At 37.3% G+C, this 26,091-nt stretch overlaps 1 protein-coding gene across 3 annotated transcripts; it reads left to right on the top strand.

The window, feature by feature from the left end:
- LOC131069151 (uncharacterized) lies at positions 1 to 26,091 on the top strand. Of its 3 annotated transcripts, XM_058004510.2 has the most exons (11): positions 2 to 343; positions 1,421 to 1,481; positions 1,698 to 1,969; positions 2,222 to 2,423; positions 22,681 to 22,824; positions 23,068 to 23,177; positions 23,306 to 23,424; positions 24,501 to 24,717; positions 25,146 to 25,191; positions 25,307 to 25,424; positions 25,670 to 26,091. In XM_058004510.2, exons 1-8 carry the CDS (start codon positions 77 to 79, stop codon positions 24,565 to 24,567), a joined length of 1,242 nt encoding a protein of 413 aa, XP_057860493.1. In that variant the 5' UTR covers positions 2 to 76; the 3' UTR covers positions 24,568 to 24,717; positions 25,146 to 25,191; positions 25,307 to 25,424; positions 25,670 to 26,091. The 3 variants fall into 3 exon arrangements, with proteins under 3 accessions (XP_057860494.1, XP_057860493.1, XP_057860492.1); XM_058004509.2 differs by lacking the exon at positions 25,307 to 25,424; XM_058004511.2 differs by lacking the exons at positions 24,501 to 24,717; positions 25,146 to 25,191; positions 25,307 to 25,424; positions 25,670 to 26,091 and adding an exon at positions 24,092 to 24,450 and having other exon boundaries at positions 1 to 343.

Here is a 26,091-nt window from a genome sequence, read left to right on the forward strand (position 1 = left end):
CTTTCCCCTATATTATATCGAATTCAAAATTTTAAAACAATTTCTCAACTCTCTGGGAAACCTTTCTACTGTAAAAATGTCCAGTAAGAAAAAAGCCGAAGGAATTGCTCTGCTTTCTCTGTACAATGACGAAGACATGGAAGAAGACGAAAATAAAGACGAAGATAATTCTCCAGTTTTATCGTCTCCTTCGCCACAAGCTTCTGCAGCCGTTGAAAAGAACGCCTCGAAAAGCCCTTCTCCTGCGATTACAAATCCTGTTGAGGCAGAACGGCCCAGCAAATGTGGTCTGGGAATTGTGGATTACGCTCATGATGAAACGGCTGTGTCTCCCGAGCCCGAGGTAAGTAGAGTTTGGAAAGGGTGTTGTTAATTTTTCTTTTAGGGTTTGATTTTTTAGCGGAATGGATGTTAGGATTTGGGTCATAACCTACGTCTTATCCTTATTCATTAATTATCTTATATGGGAGATTTGTTTTGTCATTTAAGTGATTTAACATACTGGATAGGATACGATATGCTGATTTAGGGATAGAGATTAGTGTTTCAGAAGGGCTGCGATTGGTCTTCTGGAGCCTCCACGCCCCCTTTTATTGTTACATTTAAAAAAATCATTTTGCAAAACTGTTACCAGGGAAACTGGTCTGCCCTCGTAATGTTTTGGTTGCTGATCCCCTGTTTTGGGAATGTTTTGGGTGCTGGGTAAACTTAAGGGACATTCTTGGAGATCATTCCTCGCCAGTTGGTCCTCCATACCTGAAATGACTAAGGGGTAGGGATTCCCAAGAAAACGTTTACGTTTCTGTGTCTCCCTGAAATTTACCCATCATCTCCTCGAGTCTATCTAGTTTAACATAATGGAAATGCTGTATGCTTGAATTTGGTTTGTCCTTTTTATCTACTTGATGCAACTGAATGTTTTATATCTTATCAAGTCTTTAATGTCGGAATAGTTTGGAAATCTAATCATCACATGTTTTTAGGCCTTGGAAATGTTTACTTGAGTGATAGAGCAGTTTTTTGATGATAGGGTATTTTGATTGTTTTTAACTAGCTTTAACATGTAATGCTTCATGAGATTCCACACTTTGTAAACCTTAGGCTGTGTTCTTTGCTTTCTGACGTGTGGATGTTTCCAAGGTTTTCTAACAGCTCCTTTTTTGCTGTTAATGTTTCTAATAATGATCTTAAACAAAGCTGTAATTTAAAACTTAAGTAGTTTTGTAGTGTAAAACTTAGGCTGTGTTCTTTGCTTTCTGATTTCTGGATGTTTCCAAGGTTTTCTAACAGCTCCTTTTTTCTGTTAATGTTTGTAATAATGAATCTGAAACAAAGCTGTAATTTAAAACTTAAGTAGTTTTGTAGAATTAAATTGATATTGCATTTTAAGCTCTAATGTGTGCCTCTTTCTGTGTTGCAGGAGGGTGAAATTGTTAGCACTGGTGCAGCTGTTTTTGGTCAAGAGACTCAAGTTGAAAATGGTACTACTTATTTTCTCCTAGAGTAGTTTGCTGCCATTTTCATCAGCAGTTTGAAGATTGCTATGTGCGAAAAGTTCCAAGTCTCATAAATGAAGGACATGCTTTGCAGTTATCGATCTAGTCAGCTGTATTGTTTGTTCTGATCAGTAGAAATGATTTACTAGCATCTGTTAGGTGCTGATCTAATGTTGCCTTTGCTTTTGGGCCTTTTGGCAGGAGACCCTACAGAGAAGACACCACCAGCAATGGGTCAACACTTGACTCCTGGTAAGACTTCAACCCCTAAACCAGGTTTGCTGGCAGAAGCTCTTGCTAAGCCCGAAAGTGATACACAATCAGTTGATTCTGCTACAACAAAAGAACCTGAAGTTGTAGCTTCTTCTGAGTTGAATGGATTAGCCAAAATGGAGCTGCAACAACCAAATCAGGATCCTCTGGCAGACTTTCTTCCACCACCTCCAACAAGCAAGTGCTCAGAGGAGCTACGAGTCAGTTTCATAATCTCTGTCGTTACCTTTTTGAAGTAATGTGGGTGATCTTGCCTTATTGACACATGAATTCATAATGTGATGTAGAAGTGGTGCTTCTCTATATTTGTTGGTTTTATTTTATTTTGTGGGGAAGCCAAATATAGGTGTTGATTAGGAATCTACTAGAACATGTGTTATCTCATTTAGTAATTTAGTTTATTCTTTGGCTGCAATTTGAACTGTTATGTATTGGAATTTGATGCTATGCAGAATAAGATCAATAGATATCTTATGTTAAAGAATGCTGGAAGAAGCTTCAATGAAGAATTGCGCAATTCAAAGGGTTATCGTAATCCTGACTTTTTGCAACGGGCTGTTAAGTATCAGGAGATAGATCAAATTGGTAGCTGTTTCAGAAAGGATATGTTTGATCCACATGGATATGACCCAAGTGATTACTATGATGCTTTAGGTAACTATTTTTTGTGTATTGAAGTCTAATCTTTTTTGGTGTCTTTATCTGCTAATGTTCTTGTTTAATATTAGTTAAATAACATTAGATATTCTAACATTTGCTCAAAGGCTTTAACAAACATCTATTATCGAGTCATTTAAAGATGCACATATGCTTTGATTGTTGTCACTGGAATATTTTTTCATGATTAAAAGTAAAACAAATGTAGGGCAATGTATTTGTATCAGTGGAATTAATTTATTAATGATATTGTTCTAAATTTCTAAGTTACCGGTACGTCTAGGTTTTCCCCCAAATCCGGATACGATTCGTCTTGGATTTGGATTCGGATACGATTCATCTTAGATTCGTCTAGGTTGACTTTCACGGAAGGAAAATGGGTTATTTAAACCCTAAAACAAAAACAAAAGACGTATTTACGATTTCTCTTCGGCGACGGCAGCAGATAGAAAACGCATTTCGGATTTGTCTTCGGCAACACTTGTCTTCGTTTGTCCTTGGCTTACGACAATGGCTCACGTCTCACGGCTCATGGCTCATGACAATGCTCAGGCAACAACTCACGACAATGCTCAGGCGACGGCAGTAGTTTCTTCATTTGTTCGAGTTGAACAAAAATGTTTTAGACAAATGTAGTTTGTGCGAATGGTAATAACCATGACAGAATCCATGGATGCTGTCGCAAACCTTCATTGTTAATAATGGAATATACAAAATAGATTTTAAAAAGTATTATACATTATCTTAATATATTGTCCCGTAACCTATATATTAGTAGTTATATAATTAGATTACAAATTTAAAATAATATAAATTTTATAAGATATATTTAATATTAATTTATAATTATATGTTTAATTTTTAATAATGAAATATATAAAATAGTTTATTTTAAAATTATTATACATTATATTAGTATATTGTTCGTAAAACTATATCTTAATAGTTATATAATAAAATTATAAGTTTAAAATAATATTAAATTTATAAAGTATATATTTAATATATGTAATTTTTAATATATAGAAATATTTTTTTAATTTAGAATTAATATATTTAAATTTTAATATACATATTTATGATTTTTATATGTTTTTTATACCAACGTACCCAAAACGTACCCAGCTCCCTCAAATCTTTTTTGTCGTACCTGCGTACCGTACCCACGTACCCGATTCCGATTCGGTAACTTAGCTAAATTTCATTGTAGAGCTAGAAATATGAACATACTCACCTGTAAAAGTTAGGTACTGTAATGTGTAAGTACTTAGTAGTTTTTGTTATTTGAAGATCTTTAAAATTTGAGCCAGTAATTGTACAGGCAATAATTTATCTTTGCCTGAGCTTGTTACATGTTACGTACCATTTTCATTTTAAATTCTTAAGAAGTGAATTTTTTAGTGATATTATAATTTGATAAATTAAATAATGCTTAAGCTTTTGCTATAAATGTTAGCTTTTATTACCTTTGTATATGATAAAAAAAATTACTTTCAACATCATTATGCAACCAATCTACAGAGAAATTGCCAAGGAAAAACATTTTTTAAACTATACTATGCTCTCTGAAAATACAATTTTAAAGGATTAATATATTATCAGGTTTTTATGTGTATAGAGTTCAAGCTATTGTGGCACTAATTATGCTGAGAGGTGCAAATATGATGGCAGCAAGGGGTGGATTATAAAGGTGTATGTTAAGAAAACTCCTTAACATAAATGTGACAACCATTTACAAGTCAAATTAATAATTCAATATTATATAAAAAATTAAAAAAATTCACAGGGTATTTAAATATTTAAATTATGTCTTTTACATTGTATAATTTTAAATTTTACATCCCAAGTAGTGTAGAAGATATAATTTAAATGCCTAAAATGTATTTAAATCAAAGTTCCCAGACTCGGACTCGGCTCTGACTCGGCAAGGCTGACTCGACTCGTGACTCGGCTCGGACTCGGCAATGACTCGGCAAAATAAGAAAACCCTTGAAATTTAGAGATTTTTAACGATTTAAAACTTGTTTCATACACCCATTATTGAATTAAGCTTAAAGACACTATAACATCATCAAATAGAAGCTAATTTGATCACATACATAAACATACATCCATCACATGCGTAGAAATGTAAATTGTAGTTGAAGGAATTAGAAAACATAGATATATAGAGTTATAAATGTTGTCCAATATATATAAAATCCATGACTTCAAATGTTCCCAAACATATATGTAACTCTAAAGTGTAAACAAAAACAAGTCTATGGCTTAGGCTTTGGCTCAGCCTCGTCTATCTGCCTCCTAGAAAGGCGTCTAAGGTAGGTCCTGGATGACTGAGTAGCCACTAGCCATAGTCTCTGCCTGTGATGTGCTAGTCTGAGCAGCCATAGGTGTTGTGCTTGATCGTGTTCTATCCTCCTCCTCTGCCATAGCCACAGCCTCAGCCTTTTTGTCTGCCTGGTCAACCCACTCAAGGTTCTCATTAGTGAAGACTGGATCGGTGGACTCAGTGAGCCAATCGGACTGTAGTGTTGCCCCAATGTGAGTTGTGCAAGCTTTTTACCTCTTCCTCTCAGCTGGTTGCAAAACTATGGCTTCCTATTTTTCCAGTGTTCCACGGGCGTTGGGGATGAGGGGACGCGTTTCCAGGACAGGGGGGCCAAGGGCCTAAGTTTGGGGATGACAGGGGGACGGCGACGGGGGGGTGGCGGGGTGGTGGTGCTGATATAGTTATACATATACATATAGTACTTGAAAAACTAGTTTTGAAAAGATGTATGACACTATTCCAGTATAAGAATTACATTGTCAAATGAGACTATAGGAAATTTGAAATACTAAATCTAAATACCAATTACCAAGATTTCTAAGTTGTGTTGTTATATGGAGCCTAATCAGACTCGTAGGTTAGATTTTCCCTACTTCTATCGGTGCGGTTTCCCCCTATATTTTTCAACGGGGGTTTGGGGGCAGCGCCCCCAAGTTGGGGTCAAGGGGCATCGCCCCTTGCGAGGTCAAGGGGCAGCGCCCCTTGCGCGTTCCCTGTCGCGATACAGGGCGGGGTCGAGGGGCAGTGCCCCGCGAGGCCAAAAAATAATTAAAAAATGTTATGTTTTTTTTACTACACTGTTTTAAGTGACTCTGGCCGGGTCATGACCCTCAGACTCGGCGAGTCAGGGAGTGACTCGCTGACTCGGCGAGTCAGGCGAGTCACGCCCCCTGACCCGTCTGAGCCCGGGTCAAGGTCACCGTGACCCGGCAGGGGTCACCAGGCCCGTTGACTCGCGTGACTCGCGTGACTCGCCGCGAGTCACAGAACTCTGATTTAAATAATAAATACTATATTTATATGCTAATTATAAATAACATTTTTTGCTATAGGTAACTTGGGTAGGGCACCCGAGAACCACAAAGAAAGGAATCGAAGCATTGGATTCTAGTAACTCAGAGGCTCACTAGATCCTTAAAAAAAGATTTATCCATCCAAAATGTATCAATCAAATTATAAAAATATTCCTTAAACAATGATACCCATTCTTTACACAAGATAGAAGTATCATCTCCTTTGCATTATTACCATTTCTAGCCAGAGTAGTCTTCCTCTTCTTTCTTTCCATAGTGGCCTAATCAACATTATTTGCAAAATAAATTTCATGATGAGGTCACCAAGGCATTCAAAAGGGGATTTTTCAACACATAATTAGTAGTGATGTGCACTATGGGCTCAGAAAGTGAGCGCACATCAGAATTAGAAAAGAGACACCATCCTTAATGGAAGGATTTAAAGAATTGAACACCATTCCCTTAGGAGGGGGCTTAGTGAGGAGAGATGGAGCCACAAAGTCAAAAGTATAAGAAGATGAATTATCAAATAAGGTCTTTAAGAGTGGATCTTCTTCACAATCAAAAACAATAAACTGGTTTTGATGTGTAGCTCCTTTCCACCAAGTAGCTTGCTTGCGATTAGGAGCTAAACTAGAAAACCTGGGGCATTTGGCCATCAATTGATAGACTCAATTGTTTGATGTGATATTGTTGGAATCACAAGGTGGACTTACGTTGAATCTTTAGTGCTTTGAATATTACTAGAACGTGGAAATTAACTTGATTTGGAAAAATAACTAAAGGATGAGGGTTGAGAGAGATCTAATCTACTCCTAAGAATGCAAGAGTGATGGACAATCTTTGGTGAAACTCAACTAAGCTTTGTTTTGACATGCAGTGAACATCTCCACGAGGCTAGTGTGATCTTCTAGGGATAGCTTGATGATTTTCAAATAACCACTACAAGCATAGATACCCTCAAGATGAAGCATATCAATGAAGGAGTGATAATTGAAGTTAAGCATGGCTAAGATGGATCCAATTGACTATGCAAGACACTTTACAATTAGATGTACAAATTTCACCATTTATCATACACAAAGTTTTTCCATTCATCAAAACAACATAAAAATTAAATGAGAAGTAGAGACTATGCAAATTGCTGAATCGACATATTAATTTGACCGTATCTTCAATGAAGTTCACATGCTTCTTAGAACAATGTCTTGGCAACAATCTTTGCCTTATCTTCCTACTCTACTCTAACTATTTGCTTGCTATCTGCTACTTTCTACTATATATCCACTATTAACTATTGACCTTTACAAATCAAAGAGTGGAGCCTTATATAGTGCTCTCATTACAATTGAATGGCCACGATCAAATCCTCATCAATGGCCAAGATTGAAAGATAGAAACCCTAATTAGGGTTTGTTACACCCATTACAAAGCATTTAATGCTTGACCAATGATAATATTACATTTGTGGAACACATGTCCTTCCTTGAATAATTGACCAATAGATGATGACGGTAGGTGCATCGGATTTTGTGCCCACATATGGTAGTTATCTTCTTGATGGATGAACTAGGTGCATTGAATCTAGATGCCTTAGTCTTGTAAATATGATTAGATAAGCAATGAATGGGTGCCACCTCAGCTTGCTTGATCTTTGTAACTCATCACAAGTGTGTAGCTGTACTTCCTCGTGATCATTGCACTTTTCATCTTCTCGTTTGGGAATTTCGCCTTAGTGCTGCATTTGATGTAGACCTTATGCTTGACCCCTCCTTGCCTTGAATGCATTGATCTTCATTGTATAATATTATCTTCTTCATGCAGTGGAAATCCTTCATTCCAAGCCTAGAGTCTTCTCGTGCTCCTCTTGATGTAGATGACTCCTACTCTTGTAGTGCTTTGTGCTTGATGATCCCATCAGCTGCCTTGTATGAGCTTGAGACTTGAAGTGCAATGTCTTCCTTGGGCCCATGTCTTTGCTTATGTGGTGAAATCTTGAGGTTGTATATGAGCCGATAAGCCTTCATCTTGGAGCTGATCCTCATCACTTGCTTTGCATGTTCCTCCTAATTGCATCGAACCTGGAAACAAACATAACTTGAATCAAAACATTGTGAAAAGTACTTAACCAAGCTTTCACAACCTTCACTAAATCTGGAAATGAATTTTCTGATCATGGAAACATCTGATTTTACATCATGTGATCTAATTTCCATAAACTTGAGTCTGATTTTGTGTGCTGATCGCTGTTCTTGATGTTGCAAGGTTGCTGATGCTAAGTTTGAACTCGCTGATCCTGAAGCTTTGATCACCAATGTAATATCACCTTGTTGAAATAGGATTTAATAATGTATTAATAAATAATAATAATAAATTAAAATATAAAAGAGTAAAATAAAATTTAATATAATTAAAATTTAGTTCAGTTTAATGAATGGTCAAAAGGTATGAAATGAAAAGTTGTGACTCCCTCAAACACGAGATATAAAAGGGAGAGAAGAGAACTTCACTTGGGGAGAAAAGGGGATAAGGAAGAAAGAAGGGGGCAAAGGAATTAAGGAAGCATTAATGGGAAGAAGATAAGGAAGTGACTCTTTCAAAGGGGCAGAAAATGATGAAAGGTTGTGATGCTTTCGAAGGGTGCTAATTGTGAAATGTTGTGACCAATATGAAGAGGTGTGAGTCTCACTCACATTGGAGGATATAAAAGGGAGAAGTTTTCATTTGAGAAGGAAGGATCCATGGAATAAAACAAAATATCTGAAGCATTAAAAGCAGATCTAGGAGTAGACTTAAATCAGAATTATAAGAAAATTTGGAAGAATGATATGAACATTATCAAAGAGATAAGAACACAAACTGCAATCAATAATCAAGCAGGCATCGAAGGAAAAGAAGAGGAAACATTAAATCAATAATCAGAGAACCAAACCTGATGGAATAGAAAAGATTCTCATACACCGATATATCTGAGTATAGGCAGCAGATCAGATTGATATAAACAGTAGACCTGTGCATTTACAAGGTCTTGATCCATTTGCTCCAAGCTTCTCATGATAATTTCAACTTCAGCTCCCTTTTCCTTAGAGTATTGACCTCTAAAATCAACTTGCCTTAGCGAAATTTGCATTCCATTTCCATTAAGCGAGCAAACGATGATTAAATGGAATGATCATCATGAATCAATCACTTCGTAAGCCTTGAAAACTAATTGAACTCACTTCATCCTAAAGAGAGAGACATGAATTGATTACTTCCTGTCTACCTAAGATACTACACCTCTTCCAAGTGAAAGACTAATAGCTAAAGACTCTACAACTAACCAAGAAAGCAGAAAATAGTGGGGGTAACTATTCGTAATGGGTTGATGTGTGAAAACGTCACAACAGGAACCCCCTACATTTTTGGTCCACTTGGTGTTTTGGGTAGTTTAGCAACGGTTTCTTCGATCTCCTCAGGTCCCCAAGTGTTTTGACAAATTTTGGTTAAATCTGCCAGTGTTTTGAGAAAAATTGGTTGTCTGGAAGCTTGTATTGTCTATTTTAGGGCTTTTACCCTTCAGACTTAGAAATGAGGTCAGTAACTTAGGGTTTTGAGAAATCTAAACGTAACAATGAAATGAGATCACTTCAAGGAAGCTACTAGTGAAATTTGAGCAAATTTTGAGGACTCACCATTTTTAGTAAGTTTCGCTGCATCTTGGATTGGCCTAATTTTGCATTTAAACAAGCTCACTATTTTTATTAAGTCTATTTTTAGCATCTTTGTTCCCCGATTTGCTCTAATTTGATGTTTGGAAGAACTTACTATTTTTAGTTAGTCTATTTTTTGGCAGGTCTATCTCTGGCATTTGGCAGGACACTGACAACAAAACATTCTTGAATATCCAAGTTCTAATTCGGAAAAGTTGAAAAGCAGTGATGATCAAAATTTTGGCTGTGTCTAGGATTCTTTCCCGAAATGACAAAGGCATGAAAAGTCTATTCTTGGGCATGAAGGAATATTTTCTTCACTAAAAATTCCTCCTCTACCCCCAAATGGTGCCTAGGACTAGGTGGAGAGCGCATTTCACATGTCAAGGAGGATTTTCCTTCCTCACCAAAATTCTTCCTCAATTATCAAAATGCGCTCTAGGCAGGCAGTGAGCACAAAAGTGAAGTCAAGGAGCATTTTCCTTCCTTGGCAAAATTCCTCCACTACCTCAAGAATGTGCTCAAGGAGGGTGAAGGGCGCCAAAACCAAGTTAAGGAGGATTTTTCCATTACCAATAAATTCCTCCTTCATCTCAAATTTGCGTCTAAGGTAAGGAGGAGAGGGCCAAAACCAAGTCGAGGGTTTTTCCATTATCAAAAAATCCTTCACCACCTCTCAAATGCGCTCCAAGCCAGAAGGAGGGCGCAAAACACATGCAAGGAAGGATTTTTCCGTTTCCAAAATTCCTCCACCTCAACTTTGCGCCCAGGACAAGAAAGAGAGCACATTTCATTGGCAATGTAGGATTTTTTTTTCAAAAGTACCAAAATTCCTCCTTGCCAAAATGCGCCCAAGTATGCAGAATTCCTGGAAATGAAAAAATTGACAAGTGTTGAGATTTCTCCTCCTCTGGATTGTAGACTGGGCAAAATTTCTTTGAAAATGGAAAAAGTTGTTGAATGTTAGAGAATTCTTCTTTCAGGACAAAGCATACGCAAGCATTCATAGAGCATGAAATAGCAAAATTTCACAAGGGAAGGAATTTTCCTTCTCCAAGATTGATAGGCGCTCAGGAATCCTTCAAAAATGGAAAAGATCGTGAAAATTCTTTCAAGTCAAGAAAATCCTCCAAAATATCGCTTGTACGCCCATGTTGGAAAGAATCTTGTAAATGATGAGTTGGCAACATGCAAAAGGAATATTCCGTATTAATAAAGCATAATTTGGAAAATTATGGAAGTTCCTATTTTTGAACTCAAGAGTGACGATAGGGCCCATTGGAATGGCGAGTTGTCTCCTTTTCATTAAGGAAACATGACACGTGATTGGAATGAATTAATACAATTGTTAAATTTATCTCCTCGCCAACTTAGCAACTTATTGGACACTTTCTATTTAAGCAAGGATTTGGATTTCATTTCTCACAACACATTTGGGAGAAATTGAAGCAAGAAGCAAACTGAAGAAAAGCTAGGGCGAGATTTTACTATCCACAAGTCATTAATTTGGAGGTTTTTATTTATTCCAAGTCTGGAATTGATAGCACAAAATTCTTCACTTGGCAAATTTCTAGAATTCTCTTGTCAGGAGTTTAATATTAATTATTTTATTTTGCAAGAATGGCGGAATCTAGCAAGGTGGCAAATACTTTTTGGCAAGCATAAATCAAGAACAAACAGAGAGGATTCCAATTGGAGACAAAAATCATTTCAAAATGGAGAGAGTTCAGCGATACCAACTTTGGAAAGTTTTCAAGTTGGGAGAATTCAAAAAGAGAGTATTTGGAACAAAGGAACATTCTCCATCAACTATCGCCAAGAAAATAGTCAGAAGTGGAATTATAGCAGCTGTCGGCTTCCCTCCTGCCATTCAGTGCTCGAAGCTGATTATGGAATGTGCAAAGCATTATGATGTTGAAAGAAGAGCGATTCTGGCACTTGATGGCAAACTCTTGGCAAATCTTACCGTTGAATCAATTGGTGAGACTTTTGGAATTCCTGCATTCTAGTCCATGATATATAAGACCAAGGAAAGAGCGACTTTGATTTATGATTTTGGCTTTGAGAGATGCGCTGGAATCATCAATAAAATATGGATGCAGATGTTGGAGCCTCACATTTCAAAGTTGTCCAATCAGCTCACCAACATGGATATTCAAGAAAGAATATGCCGATCTTGTGTTGATGGTGAGCTGGGTCATGGGATGTCCACATGCTTACATATTCGAATCTTGGACTTCATCAGAGAAGTAATGGAAGGCATAAGGTGGTAGACTGGGCAAAAATAATTAGCAACAACCTAGACGAGCAACTAAGGAATTTAAAGCAATCTCAATCTTTCTACATGAGCTCGTATGTTGTCTACCTGTTGACTAGAATGGGTAAATTCAGTGGGATACCAGGCAAGGGACCCATGGAACGTAGTTTAGGACAATTGAAGGTCCATGAGTGCCATCCACAACTGCACGTATATGATCCTACTTCTTTCAAAAAAGCAAGCAACACCTTCGCTATGCATATTACCAGAACTTTGCAAGGAGGACTTCACACAAGGTTGTTGCAGGAGGCAAGGAAGTTGGTAAAGAAGTATGGGGCGTGGTACATTCAATTTCCAAATTTTACTTACATTCGGGTCCAAGGATTTTCTACCTAGCCATATAAACTTTCAAGATATCGACGGACAAGATGGTGCTATTAGAAGTTACTAGACAGTTGACTGCCTATGACAAAGTTCAGAAGTAGAAGAAGTTGGGGCTCAAGTTTTCAATTGTCATAGGAGATTATGAGGAAATGTGTCCATCATTGGCGGTAGTGGAGAACTTAGTAGATAAATTAATATTCTACCACCTAGCACCTCATATCGTAAGGATATTCTTTGATCCGTATGATAAAATAAGGATGGTAGTTGACCTAAAGCATAGGCACAAGATTCAACTGGAGGATTATTGGGCTACCGCCAAAGATTACTATGAAATCAAGAAGAGTATGCTTTCCAGATTGCCTCTTAAGCTGATAAGAATTTGTGAAATCACACAAGTGCTGGATCAAATAGAAGAGGATGTGAATACTGTTCAGTCGGAGTATGAAAAGGGATAAGCCAATTCAGACACCTAACTGGTTAGAATTTGAAGTTGATGATTTAGATATCTTAAGTAGGCCAGTTTTGAAGTTCACTAGGCATTGGGTTGAACGACACATCTCAAAGTTGAAAGCAAAGAATGCTCGCCTAACTTACAATCTGATGGGAGACTTGGAATCGCATGATGAGGCAATTGAGGGGTCATTAGGAGCCTAAGCCAGAGAAGAGGCCTTTCCACAGGAAAGAATAGAGCGTGGGAAGGAGAAAAGTGTTCCTGGGAATTCACAGGCAAAGAAAAGAAAGGAAGTTCAATAGGAAGAATCACAATAGAAGAGGCCAAGAATGGTAGATGCATAGTCACTCGACAACTCTTCAAGCGTGCACGAAGTTGAAATGTTTACAAGAGAAGTCACATGAAATAAGCCACAGGAGGATGATCAAGACATTTCACAAGTGCAGGATATTCTCAGTGCCAGTGCCTCCTAGAGGCTTGTTCAACCGAAGAATCAAAGACAAGAAGTCCCTCCGAATCTAGAACAAGTAGTCCAGGATTGTTTTAGGGAAACAAACATGGGAGACTTAGGGCCTTTTGAGTAAGTTTCACAAGAACAGGTACAGTTGGGAATGCAGGATCAAGAAGTAGTTGCTCCAGATTGGCTGAATGAGAATGAGGAAAGAGCTAGAGGAAGAGATGGATCTTGTGTTGGAACTTGAAGAGCTTTTGAATAAGATAAACAATCTAGCAGAGAAGAAAGTGGCGAAGAAATTCTCCAAAGATACGAGAGATGAATCAGGATCTAGGACTTTACACATAGCCGTGCCCAAAGTCGATAAGGACAGGAATGAGATTGCTCTAGATGAGTATGATGTTACAACAGTTGACCTAGGGTGTGCCTCCAAGGCACAAGTGATAGAGGAGTTTGATGAGTCTTCCTTAGCATTGAAGGAGCAGATGAAGAGAGTAGAAGAGAAAAACAAGAAATTGAAGAGTGAAAACAAAGCCTTGTGTGAGTCTGTGCGGCGCTTGATGCATCCATTCAGAGAGGAAGATCAAACTTTTGTTCCTCCCTCTTTTCTTTTGAAGGAATCCATGGATGGGATAGAAGAAATAAGGAAAATGGCTCAATGCTCTAAGGAATGGGTAGAGGACCTCTTCACTTCAGCTTGTAAATTTATTGAGGACTAGGCCCATTTCTACTAGAGGATAATGGCTATCCTAAGCAGGTTGGAGAGCGTGGACAATTCATGGGAGGATGTGCATATTTATCAAGACTTAACAATTCCACACCTTGAGGCACTAATGGAGACTTCCAGGCAAACATTGATTGATGGAAAGGTCATCGAGGAAAACAAGGCATATGATTTCCCTCGATGTTTCTATGCACTAAGCACTAGAAAGAAATTCTTTGAGAGGTCCAACAGGGAGTCAACATTATTGAGAGCATCGGTCAAAAAGGTTCAGGAGGAAATCCTCAATGCAGTGGAGACATTGTTTGCAAGAAGATTAATTGATGAGGAGCTAATAGTGGACAACCTGAAGGATAGGTTGCCTGAATTCTTCTTTGTGGAATCCTTCTCGAAGGAACTTTTGGAAAATGTTTCCTTGTTCTCCAACACAATGCACAAGACTCAAGAAGTTGTGCCAAGATGGGAGAAGTTTTTCTCCAAGTCTGAAAAGGATACTGCCATGTTGGAATTAAAACTAGAGACAATGCCAAGTGTCTCCATAGGAGAGTTGGAGGTTGTCGTGGCCAGATTCATTGCATTTGCCATCAATGAAAGGGATAATGGTCATCCTATTTTGGACGACAATCTATTAAATGCGTGACGACATGATGGGTCATTTATTGCCTGGTGTACGTCTTAACCAAGTGGTTGGTCTTTTATTGCATGATGGATGCCATATTTAGGAGATAGTGTGCATTTAATGTTAGTAGGCGAGATTCTTCATTGATGACCATGCCCACTATGTTGCACTATGTTTAGTCTTTCTTGGTCAAACCCTAATTAGGGTTTTGCATGGGCGAATCTCAGCTGTTGATCTTAGTGTAATCTAGGTTGTCCATTTTCATTTTGGGGCCTATAAAAGGGGTTCACCCCTTCATTTGTACAAAGAGGGAGAATTTGTAAGAAATTGTTGCTTAAGACTATCAAGATAATAAGAGCGATTCATTGATTTTGGTGATTACTTGAGTTATTTTGAAGTTGCATGGTTTTGCTTCCTCACTTAGATTAGATTTGCTTTCAAGGACCTAGATGAATGAGATTAATAGCATTGTTTTATGGTAAAATCATACCCTCATACTTTTTGTAAGTAGATGATTTCTATTTGCAGTGCAAGATTCCACTAAGCTTTTTGAATGTGTATGTTTAACTTCAATCCTTGAATGAATATTGTTCGTCTTGATGGTATTCATTGGCGATATGAAAATCTTATGCACAACCTTTGAAGATTGCACCTCTCTTTGTGTTGTTGTCTAATGTTGGCCAAACAAAGGGTGGTCGATTTCACTTGAACCTTTGTTATGTTTTGAGTTCCTTAGATTAGTTTAGAATCCCTCTAAACCCTTTTTCTATTTGCTTTCTGCATTTCATTGAGAAATTTTTTCAAAAAGAGCTATCTTTTGCTAAGCCATTTGCAAAATCTCCTTGAAGTTTCAAATTTGTTTAAGTCTTCTTCAATGCACGTAAGTCCCTTTGGATTACCAACAAACATCAAAGTCAAAGCCAAATGAGCCTATATCCATCAGAAAGCTGCTAGTCCATTGTTGGAACCTTGGAATCACCGTATGATCTTTTGCAATCTTAGCATTCACGGGATTTTGCTTAAAGAGTATAGAGTGACCATTGGAAACTTTATTCTGTGACCACGGGACTTCTTGACATGCTCATTTCGCTCAGCGAAAATATCCTCATCTTAGATCAGACTCTAGAGGGATCACCGATTGAGCAAGGGAGAGATCGGGTTTTGGAGGAGGCACTGATTGGAAAAGTTTGGACTTTTGAGGGGTCACTGATTGTGACATAGCCAAATTTTGAGCAAAAGTTACTTACCTTGCCAACTCAAAGGGTCCTTAGTCGTTGTTTGAAGCCTTCTTTCACAGTCTAAGTCTCCATGTTGCATCAATGATTTCAATCTCATAATAATCCTTACGCTTGATTCTATTGTTTTCATCACAGGAGGTGATGATCAAATGAAATGATCATCACATGTTGCTCACAACCAAGGTGTTGAGGAACAAACTTACTCAACTTCATCTCATCTAAAGGTTTGAACTACTGCCTAACCTTTCTAAAACCCTAAAAACTAAAGCAAAAGAGGGGGTCCCCATTTGTGATGGGGTGATGTGTGAAATGGTCACAACAAACCCTATGAGGGCCTTGCCCCTTGACCTCGATAGGGGCGCTAGCCCCAAACCCTCGCAAGGAGCACTATCCCTAGATCTCCATGAGGGGCGCTACCCCTCAACCCCGCGAGGGGTCCTTCCCTCAACCTCGTTTTGGTGTTACCTTGAAAACCCCATCAAACTATAAGTCTAAGCAAGTAATAGGCTAATGATGAATCATGATCATAAAAATCTACAAAATACATATTCCTTGTTGCAAATATCTGCATATTCCACACTCAAAGCCACAATCAAGGATTATCTTGTTTCATATATTGGACAACTTATTTAGTATACAAGAACCACTATAGGTAAAGTTTGCATGCTACACTCCTTGTATTGCTGAATACAAGTTAAATCATAGTTCTTGAGAAATGCCATTTTCATAAAGCAAAATGCATCAATCATTCCTTGCATAGACAACTCATAGAAGAATCCCATCTATTAGTATCCTAGCTAAAGTCAAAATAGAACATAACCATTCATTTTTTGCTTAACCTTAATGAGCTTGTCAACAAAACATGCAGTATTGAAGGCGTAAAAGAAATACTAATAAATTCCTCACTTGAATATACACCCTAGTCATTGAGACATAAGCAAATATCATGGCTACATCATTGATCCATGATCCATCTTAGATGCCTGCACATGACTTCTTGTGATGTTGGGATGAGTAATGTAACTTCCTTTGAGCCATAGTCTTATAATTTTAGTTTTGATATTTGTTTTGATGCCATGGATTTCATATTCCATGAATCTTGTAAATTTGTATACATTTGACAATGTTTATATATCTAAGTATGTTATTTCCTTCAGCTAAAATTTGCGTTTATACTTAGCTGATCGATGTATACTTGTGTATGTGATCAAATTAGCTTCTATTTGATGATGTTATTGTCTTTGAGGATTATTTATTAAAGGGTGCATGAAACAAGTTTTAATCCTTAAAAATCTCTGAATTTCTTGGATTGTTCAATTTTACTGAGTCTTTGTCATGTTTTGCCAAGTTTGAGTTCGAGTCAAAAATCAGCTTGTCGTGCCTGCATTGAGTTCGAGATTTGTAACTATGCTTGTGAGTCTAAGATGGTAAATTGTGAAATTTGATGCTTATAGTTTTGGGGCATGCTAAGCAATTCTTTTTTTTGTTGCATATGGAGTTGGATTGCAAATCATACAGGAAAAATAAAAGTTAAATGGTAAGTTAGGAGAAAGGAAAAACACTAAAAGAGATAGGGCAAAATACTATCAATGAGAGTCAATTATTGCTCACAAGGAATAACTTCAATTGTATGGTTTGTAATAATATCAATATATAGACCAAAGAGTTCCATCATGTTTCTGGAATCCTGAACATTTTTTCTGGTGCAATTGTGCTGCTAAGACACAAGAAGGATATCATGGTGTCATGCTTAGTCACAAGGTTCGCTGGAATTTCATTTATGAAATTCAAAACTCAATGAACTTCAAAGAAATGGTAAAAATTTGTTCTTGTTCATGCTAATATTCACCCTAGTATTTTTTGGATGCTCTTCCCTGTCTTGGCACCTCCTACTTCTTTCTCATACCTACCAGTGACCAAACAATGGATCAATGGAATTTTTTCTCCTGAACCAAGGACAACACAGCTCAAAGCATTACAATAACTACATTTAAGGATATGGCAACAATCATAGTGCTCCCCAAAAGATAGGGATAGGGGTTTTTGGTTTATAACCCCAATAATTGGTCGATTTGTATATTAGAGGCTTTTAATATTTTAATTTTAATTTTTAGGTTTTGTTTTTGTTTAATTCTATGTTTTTTTTTAATTTCAAAATATTAATGTTTATTTTTTGAACATTGATGATTTTTTTTTATATTTAATATGTTATTACTTAAATTAGACTTTTAATTATAATATTTTTGCTATTTATATATTAATAATATCTAAATTAAATTTTTTAAGATATTTTAATCATAATGCTTTTGAATTTATTACAATGTATTTAAATTTAATTTAATATTATTTTTTTTGTTGCTAATTTAATAGCTGGTATGGGCCAGCTCCCTTTTATATTATCAAAAAACAGATTTACATTAAAGTATCAACACCGTGTTCATCCCATATACATAACTTAAGCCCATTATTTTAGGGCATAGCCATATTTTCTACTACAAACTACAGCCATTTGAACACCTATAGTTCATGTACTACTAAACATCATTCACTTTATTACCAAAATGTGGATGGAATATAGGATAAACAAAAAGATTATATAGGGTAAATCTGCTATTCTTCATCATCATTCGCCCTAACCATAGCCACCATTTGAGCTCGCACAACCATAGTGCAGTCTATATCGTACGCTTGATGGGCCGAACCCCTGGTGATTTCCTCCACATCTCTGAAATCATTTTCCACCCACTTCTTTCCATTAGTCGACAGGGCCACCTCCTCCTTCACCGCATTTTCCTCATCATCTGCCACCAACCCCCACTTCTTCATATAAGACCATAACCAATTCTCCTTTGGGCACTCCGCCACATGAGTTAGCCTTTGCAGAAACAGGACGCTATGCGCCATGGCACCCCAACGCGCTTCCAGCAATTTCAGCTCCAGGGTCATGACAATTGGGAACTTTTGCAAATCCCCACATCCATTATTAACCAGATAACAGTGCTGGGGCATGGGAATCTTCAAATCCTGATCTACATTATCCAGAACCGCATCGATTTCCCCTAAAAAGGCATGCTTAAACAAACTTTGGCATAGATACTTAATCTTTGCCTTCGACACCCCCAAATACAGACCCATCGCCAAAAGCATAGCATAGATATCAGAACTAACTCGATGGCGATGGTAAGCCATAAAAAATTCTTGTCCCAGAACGGCTTTCACCACATGCAATGCCAGAGGGTGCCCAAATTTTATCACTACCATCAACCTTTGTTCAGTCACCTCCCCAAGAAATAACATCTGACGCTTAGTGGACTCAAGAATCACAAGTGTATCCATATTCAACCCAACCTTACACTTCGAAATAAAACAATCCGTGAGTCACAAACCGCTGCTATGTCTATAAATAGACAATCTCCAACTGTTTCCATCATAACTTTAACATCCCCAAGAAAAGTCGTATCTTACATCCTATGCGAAGCCCAATTGCCAATAAAGCCTTGTCCTTCGCATTGATGTCTTACCATGGTAATCACCTTCCCATGCCTCCATTTATGTACTTAACTCCCATCCTCCCACATGCCAGTAAATTTCGTAAGAGATGATCATTAATAGGCAATATGCGAGTAAGTCCGTCGAGGTTTACATGGAGTCCACCAAACGAGCCACATGTCAACCTATTCATACTCAATCCATAACAGCTCCCCTCATTATTCTGCAACTAGCTTGGCAAGACCATCAACAATGCCATTGCCCTCTCTATAGATATGTGAAATTTTGAACTCCTCTAATCCATCAATCAACTTTTTGATTGGCTCCAACCATCTATCTAGCTTCTAGTTTGGTGCTTGATTGTGGCGAATAGCATTGATGGAAATCAATGAATCGCCTTCCAAGTGAACATCCTCAGCATCCATTTCCTTTCCCAATTCCATACCTGTGAGGGAAGCTCTCATTTCTGCCACATTGTTGGTAGTAATCCCAATGTGTCTAGAGTAGCATAGAAACGGGACTCGCCTAAACTCGGCGAGTCCGAGTCCGAGTCATGCTTGCCGAGTCTCTAGGACTCGGACTCATCCGAGTCTGGCGAGTTTGGCTCAAACTCGCCAAACTCGGCGAGTCCCGAGCCCCAAACTCGGCTACTGGCTGGGTTAGTAAAATGACAAAAAAAATACATTTTAAAAAGTTATTTTTAAATGAATGGTATCGTCTTTCTTCACTACAACCTTTGCCTGAGAATGAGAAAAATTAGGGTTACAACATGTTAGCCAATAGAAAAATAACAAATAACACCCGACACCTTTATTAAATAATAAGTTTTTTTGGCCTTGCGGGGCGTTGCCCCTCGACCCGCCCCCAAGCCCCCATCGAAAAATAGGGAAAATTTAATGATGATCATATGATGACATGGATTTTTTATTCCACGAGTTTTGTAATATTGTATACATTTGACAATATTTATATATCTATGTTTGTTATTTCCTTCAGCTACAATTTGCGTTTATGTTTATGTGATTGATGTATACTTGTGTATGTAATCAAATGAGCCGAGTTTGATGATGTTATTGTGTCTTTAAGACGTATTCAATAAAGGGTGCCTGAAACGAGTTTTAAATCTTTAAAAATCTCTAAATTTCTTGAGTTTTTCACTTTCCCGAGTCCAGCCGAGTCTGGAGCCGAGTCCCGAGTTCGAGTCCGAGTCCTGTTTCTTTGGTCTAGACCTTTCTGCAAGTATGGCACTAGAAGCATCTCTAGCCACACAGCCTATTCCGCTAGGACTAGGATTCCCCTGGAGGCCCTGTCATAATTGATTTTTATCCAGTCCCTCTCAGGAGCTTCCCACTTGACTTCTTCTCGCGGATTTCTATCTTGACTAGAGGTTTTGACACCAGAAATGAGTGGAGCTTTTAGTGCTTTGAAAAGCTTAGTCATTCCATCATCCCAATTGGTGGATACACTTTCTTTCAATGATTTGTTCCTGGTCGCCGAATTCACCAGTTCAACTATAGCCGTTTCCATCTTGCAAATTAATTGTTCTTTGGGCATAGATTGATCCTGAAAAACCCTCCTATTCCATTCTTTCCAAAATTCCCAAATGATTGTAGAAGGGATTACCTGCCACAAGCTATATTATTTTATTTTAATGGACTCTTTAAAAAAAAATGTATCTACTTGAGGGGGTAGATCACTATATTAACTTCAAAAAAGCCCTGTACATCCAATGACCATGGGTGATCATCCCTTCAGCCAAAGTATTGATTCTCTCAATCTGTGAGGCTGAGAATAGATCCCATACAGACTAACATAATTTTGCCAAAGGCTACAGTGTTATAATTTTCCATTCCTTCCCTAAACGGATTGAAAGCTTCCTTCACGATTTTCTTCTTTGCCACAGCCTCTGCACCGAAAATGCCCGCAATAGAGCCGCTTTTTGGAGTGACCTTTATTTTGACAGACTAAGTGATGACTGCATCTCTAAACTCTGGTTTGAGCAGCTTGTTTGCAAACCTGGCAGCTCTATAGTCGAGCTGAGTAGCCTGAACCATCATGTGGAAGATCCTCTCCAACAAGACTTTGTCATGCACATGCACACCTGAAGCAGAATCCCAACCCAAAACTTTCTGTTTTGCAGGCAGGATATGGTCCTCATCAACAATGAACAACCCGCGAGTTTGAGTATCCGGGTCCTCTACACAGTTGCACTTGATCTTAAAATACTTCCTTCCCGCCATAGGTTTCTGTTCTTAGGAGCTTATCCCGATACACGACCACAGCACAAGGGTGTTTATATAGCCTAAGAGATAGGCTTGCCTTGTTTTTCGATGGCTACTTTGGTATTTTAAGGAAATCCCGTCCTTAAAATAGAAGGACAAAAAATCTTACAACGCATCCTGCAAGTAGATTTCCAATCTGTTTTGGACATCCATATCTCATATTTTTTAAATCAGTATGATTATCTTGCTTATGTGTCTCTGTCGATTTCTTTCACTTCACTTGAGTATTGTTGAGGTAATAAATTCATTTGGCTTCTTCGAGAGTCATGGGATATGTACTTCTTTTATCCTATGCCCATTCAATGTTGAATTTCTGGTTTAGAATGATCAGTATCAATGATCTTCTGGAGATCCCTCCACTATTCAACTCTGTCTGTCACAACTTCTCGGCGCCCTGAGATGACACCGACGTTTGCCAAGAAGTCTGCAGCCTGATTAGCTTCTTGTTATTTATGGGAGACCATATAATTTGGGTTCCTACTGAGATTTTGAGAGATATTTCTTATTTTCTGTGCTAATCTCTAGTCTGAACTTTGCTTATTCTTAACTATATTAACTATTACTTATGAGTCACCCTCATAATCAACTGAACTAATCCCCTTATCTGAACAAAATTTTGTGCCTCTTCCTAAGGCTGTTGCTTCTGCCTCATTCTTTGTTGCCATACCAATTGCTCTATAGAGACCATATAAGAACGTTCCCTCATCATCTCTGATTATGCACCCATAACCTGCCTGTCCCAGATTGCCTTTAATAGCCCCATTAAAATTCAACTCATATATCCCTTTGCAGGTTTGTTCCATTTTGCCAAAAGTCGTTTGGAGGACTTTGTTACAACATTGATTCATGGAGCTATATTTTAATGGATTTATAACTTATATATACATTTTGTTCTTAATTTAAACACATTTTTATTACAACGTTTTTCATTTTATTATGCTTTCAAATGTAATATAATATTATTTGTTTTTTATGGATTTTAAACTTATATCTAGAAAAAATCAATTTATATAAGGCATTTTTTTTTCCAAAATTTTTCCCATTCTCGAGCTTCATCCGAATTTTATTGTTGCCAATATGAACTTGAACTTGAACCTTGTGACATAGGTGTCCTGTACCTTGCACATCAATGAGGAAGGGAAACAATATGACTGTTATCTTGTTTAGGGACATAAAGTGGCTGCCCAGTAATGCAGTAGATGGAATTAAAACTAGGTAGAAGTTCACTGGTATTTCATTCTTTTATCCTGAAAGAAAAAACTACAGAGCTAATTGTTTAAGGCATCGATGTTTTTGTTTCTGACAAGTAACATCTTTTTGGCAAGCTTTGGAGCTGAAGCGTGAACTAGAAAGAAGAGAACAAGAAAAGAAGAAGAGTCAAAGAGTAGATTTTGTTCATGGAGGACTGCAACCTGCATCAGTACAACCAGTACCAAAGCCAGTCGTACAAGTTCTTGGTGGTCAGAAAAGTATGGTCAAAACTCTAATGTTCTTTGCATTCTTCTGTTTTCCGCTTGTCAGTAATGAATTTTAAAGAAAACTTTTGTTGATCATCTATCAGCAAATTGTTAAACCAAAACAATCACCAACATATTATCAGAAAACATTCTGATGTAAATTGTTGCTGGTTTTCTTTTCAAAATCTAGAATTTCTATTGACTGGTAATGATTTTTTTTTTTTCTTTTTTTCTTTTCCGGTTTTTTGTTAATAGCTACTGCTGGGGTGATGGCTGCCAGTACGAATGTGTCACTGCAGACTGCTACATCAGCTACTGACAATACAAAGATAGATAATAGGAACAAGAAAAGCAAGTGGGACAAGGTATATATGTTTAATTGCATTTATAATTCTGAAACAGTTTGCTATCATGGATAAGTAGGTTGTGTGGAATGAGTTTTTAATTCACGATGACCAAGGCATTTTGTCACTCAATTTGATTTCTAATGCAGGTTGACGGTGATAGGAAGAATCCTTTACCACCTGGAGCACAAGATGCAATGGCTGCTGCAAGTGCACATGCTGCTTTGTTAACTTCTGCTAATGCTGGAGCTGGTTACACTGCATTTGCGTAGGTTTTTGTTCCTTCAAATTTTTTAATCTTCTGTAAATTTGTTGGGTATCTAGACTTTTGGTGGATTCATTGTGAATCTTTATACATTGGCTGATTATACTAGACAACAGACATCTTTGGTTCTTTAATAATACCGCTATTTCACGTCTATCTTTATAATAGCTTTCTTATTAGTTGTTGCTAGGATGAAAAAAAACCTTCCTGCAATGATTGGGCATTGTATTAATAATTACGATTGGATGGCATTTAAAGGCTGCCCAAACCTCTAGATTTTGTCAAAAGTGAAACCTTTTTTTATCACATTGAGTGCATTCATGGGCAAACAATAGTGAAGGCTGCTTATAGAGGAATATCTATTGATTCTTGAGCTGTTTGCTCGGGGCAGGTTTCCATAAAGCTGCTCTGCTTATTTTGGCTACCAGCCACTGCTCAATTTTTTTAGGAGTAACTTGTGGAGCTAGTTGTCCCATGAATATTTAATTTCGCTGCTTAATTTAAAGCAGCCATCTCAAAAATATGCAGTTTGCTGCTTATTTCTTCATATGAATGAATAGTATATGAATATCTAATTTTGCTGCTTAATTTAAAGCAGCCATCTAAAAAATATGCAGTTGGCTGCTCAATATTATGTATGAATGAATAGTGTTAATAATATTTTTTGTAGGTAAAATTGGAGGCAAATGGAAAAGAGGGACATAAACTTATGGAACCACCTTACATTTTTCTCTATATGCAGTTGCTGCAAATTTCCAGCACCCTTTTTCTCTTCACAGCCTATTTTCAATTTCTGAACAGTAGCTGCTCTATTAAAATAGGGAAAGATTCTTGTTTTCCCAGTTGCTTAAATTTAAGCTGAAAATTTACTTAAGCAGCTGCATGGGGACATGGAGTTACTCATTCTCATGGACCACATTCTTGCTTTTGGCACCTTATTGTTCTGTTTTAAATGTAATATGTCTTAATGCAACAATGCAAGAAATTAGTTATGTATTTTTTGTAGGTCATTTTTTTATTTTTTACGAATTCATGTGCTTGAAATACTATTGAGTTCAAGCTAAATTTCTTGACTGCAGGCAACAAAAGAGAAAAGAAGCTGAGGAGAAAAGATCACATGAGAGGAGATTAGAGAGGAGATCATAATAGACTGTAAGATGCTATCAAGTAAATTGATGTACCATATCTCTCAGCATGGGCCCCTCCATGTGCTGATTACGACTGTGGCAACAAGTAATTTACAGGACTAACCAAGAGCAAGAAGCAAACCTACAGTGACTACTTTCAGCACCTCAGGTTGTGTTCTTAGAATATAAAATTGAATAATGTGTACAAAATGAGAAAAGAAATAACAAAAGTAAGGAGCAATTTTGAAAAGATCAATCATAATCTGCTGATTGCAATTTAGTCCTTGTATTTGGTTTGTGGAATCTTCATTATGAATTATCAGAAGTTGTATTAATTTTTTATACCTTTACAAAAAGCCCACGTGTTAAAAGATGTTCTCAGACAGCAATTTTTACTTTTCCTATATGTGTGTTGTGTATATGTTTAATTCTTCAGCTGCATGCTATATTTTATTTAATTTAGCGGCACAGATATTTTTTCGATCCCTGCTAAAACTTGAATTGTCATCACAGTTTTGGAAATGCTGTGAGTAATATTCTTGTTCAAATTCGTTTTACTTAATATATGCCTAAACCTTGACTCTATTTTTTATGCAGCCATTCCATTTTCAGAATGCATTTATATCAAACATCAACGATGCAGGTGAGATTCTTCTTTGTATGTCTTGGGGATTAGGTGAAAAATGGTGATTATTTAATTAAAGAATAAGTCATGGGTAGCCATAGTGGGTATCTCAATATAAGTGTCCTTTGCTCAGATATATTTTCATCCTTTGGATGTGCTGTGGGTGAAAAGCTTAGTGAAGACTAAAAGAAGTTCCTATGTGGTCAACTGTCAAAAGCTAGCTACCAGTTTTTATATCGAATTAGTAGCTGGTATCTTGATTACTCTTTTGTGAGCAGTACATTGAGATTGGGTTCATGCATTGCTATTTCTGTATTATTGCCTGTTCATTATGATGTTAGCTATTGGTATATGATTTTGTAAGCAGTGGACTAAGATGGGCTCATAATTTGCCATTTTTTGTGGATAGTGAATTTTGCCAGTTGACACGAAAGCAAATTGCAATTTTATATAATTTCTTAGCTATGGACTTCCTAAATTGCATTTACAACTGCAGGCAAGTGAACATAAGCTGCTGATAAGATTAATTGATGGAAGAGAAGGGGAACAAAGCCATTCTAAGCAATTGTAGGATGCTGTATCGTATCTTATGATTCTGTGCAGCAAGTTAGTAGCAGTATATTTTATTGTATGTAGAAGTGTACTCAGTTTCAGTCCATTGTGTTAATTTTGTACAGTCAGGTTTGATAAATAGCAAATGATGTTAATGAATGGAGTGAAGAAGTGTAAGAGAGTATATCACTGGATATGTGGGGAGAGGATAATTCATAATATTGGAGCAGGAATTTCTAATCTTCTACAAACCCTGAATAATAGTCCACCTTTTTGGTAGTTCGAAACATTGTTTCAGAGATGGCAGAAAGTACGTGTGCTGAAATTCTTTTTAATGTGAGTTATTATACTATGTTTGTATTTCCA

The sequence above is a fragment of the Cryptomeria japonica genome, chromosome 1 (assembly GCF_030272615.1).
Source record: "Cryptomeria japonica chromosome 1, Sugi_1.0, whole genome shotgun sequence".
Lineage (NCBI taxonomy): Eukaryota > Viridiplantae > Streptophyta > Pinopsida > Cupressales > Cupressaceae > Cryptomeria > Cryptomeria japonica.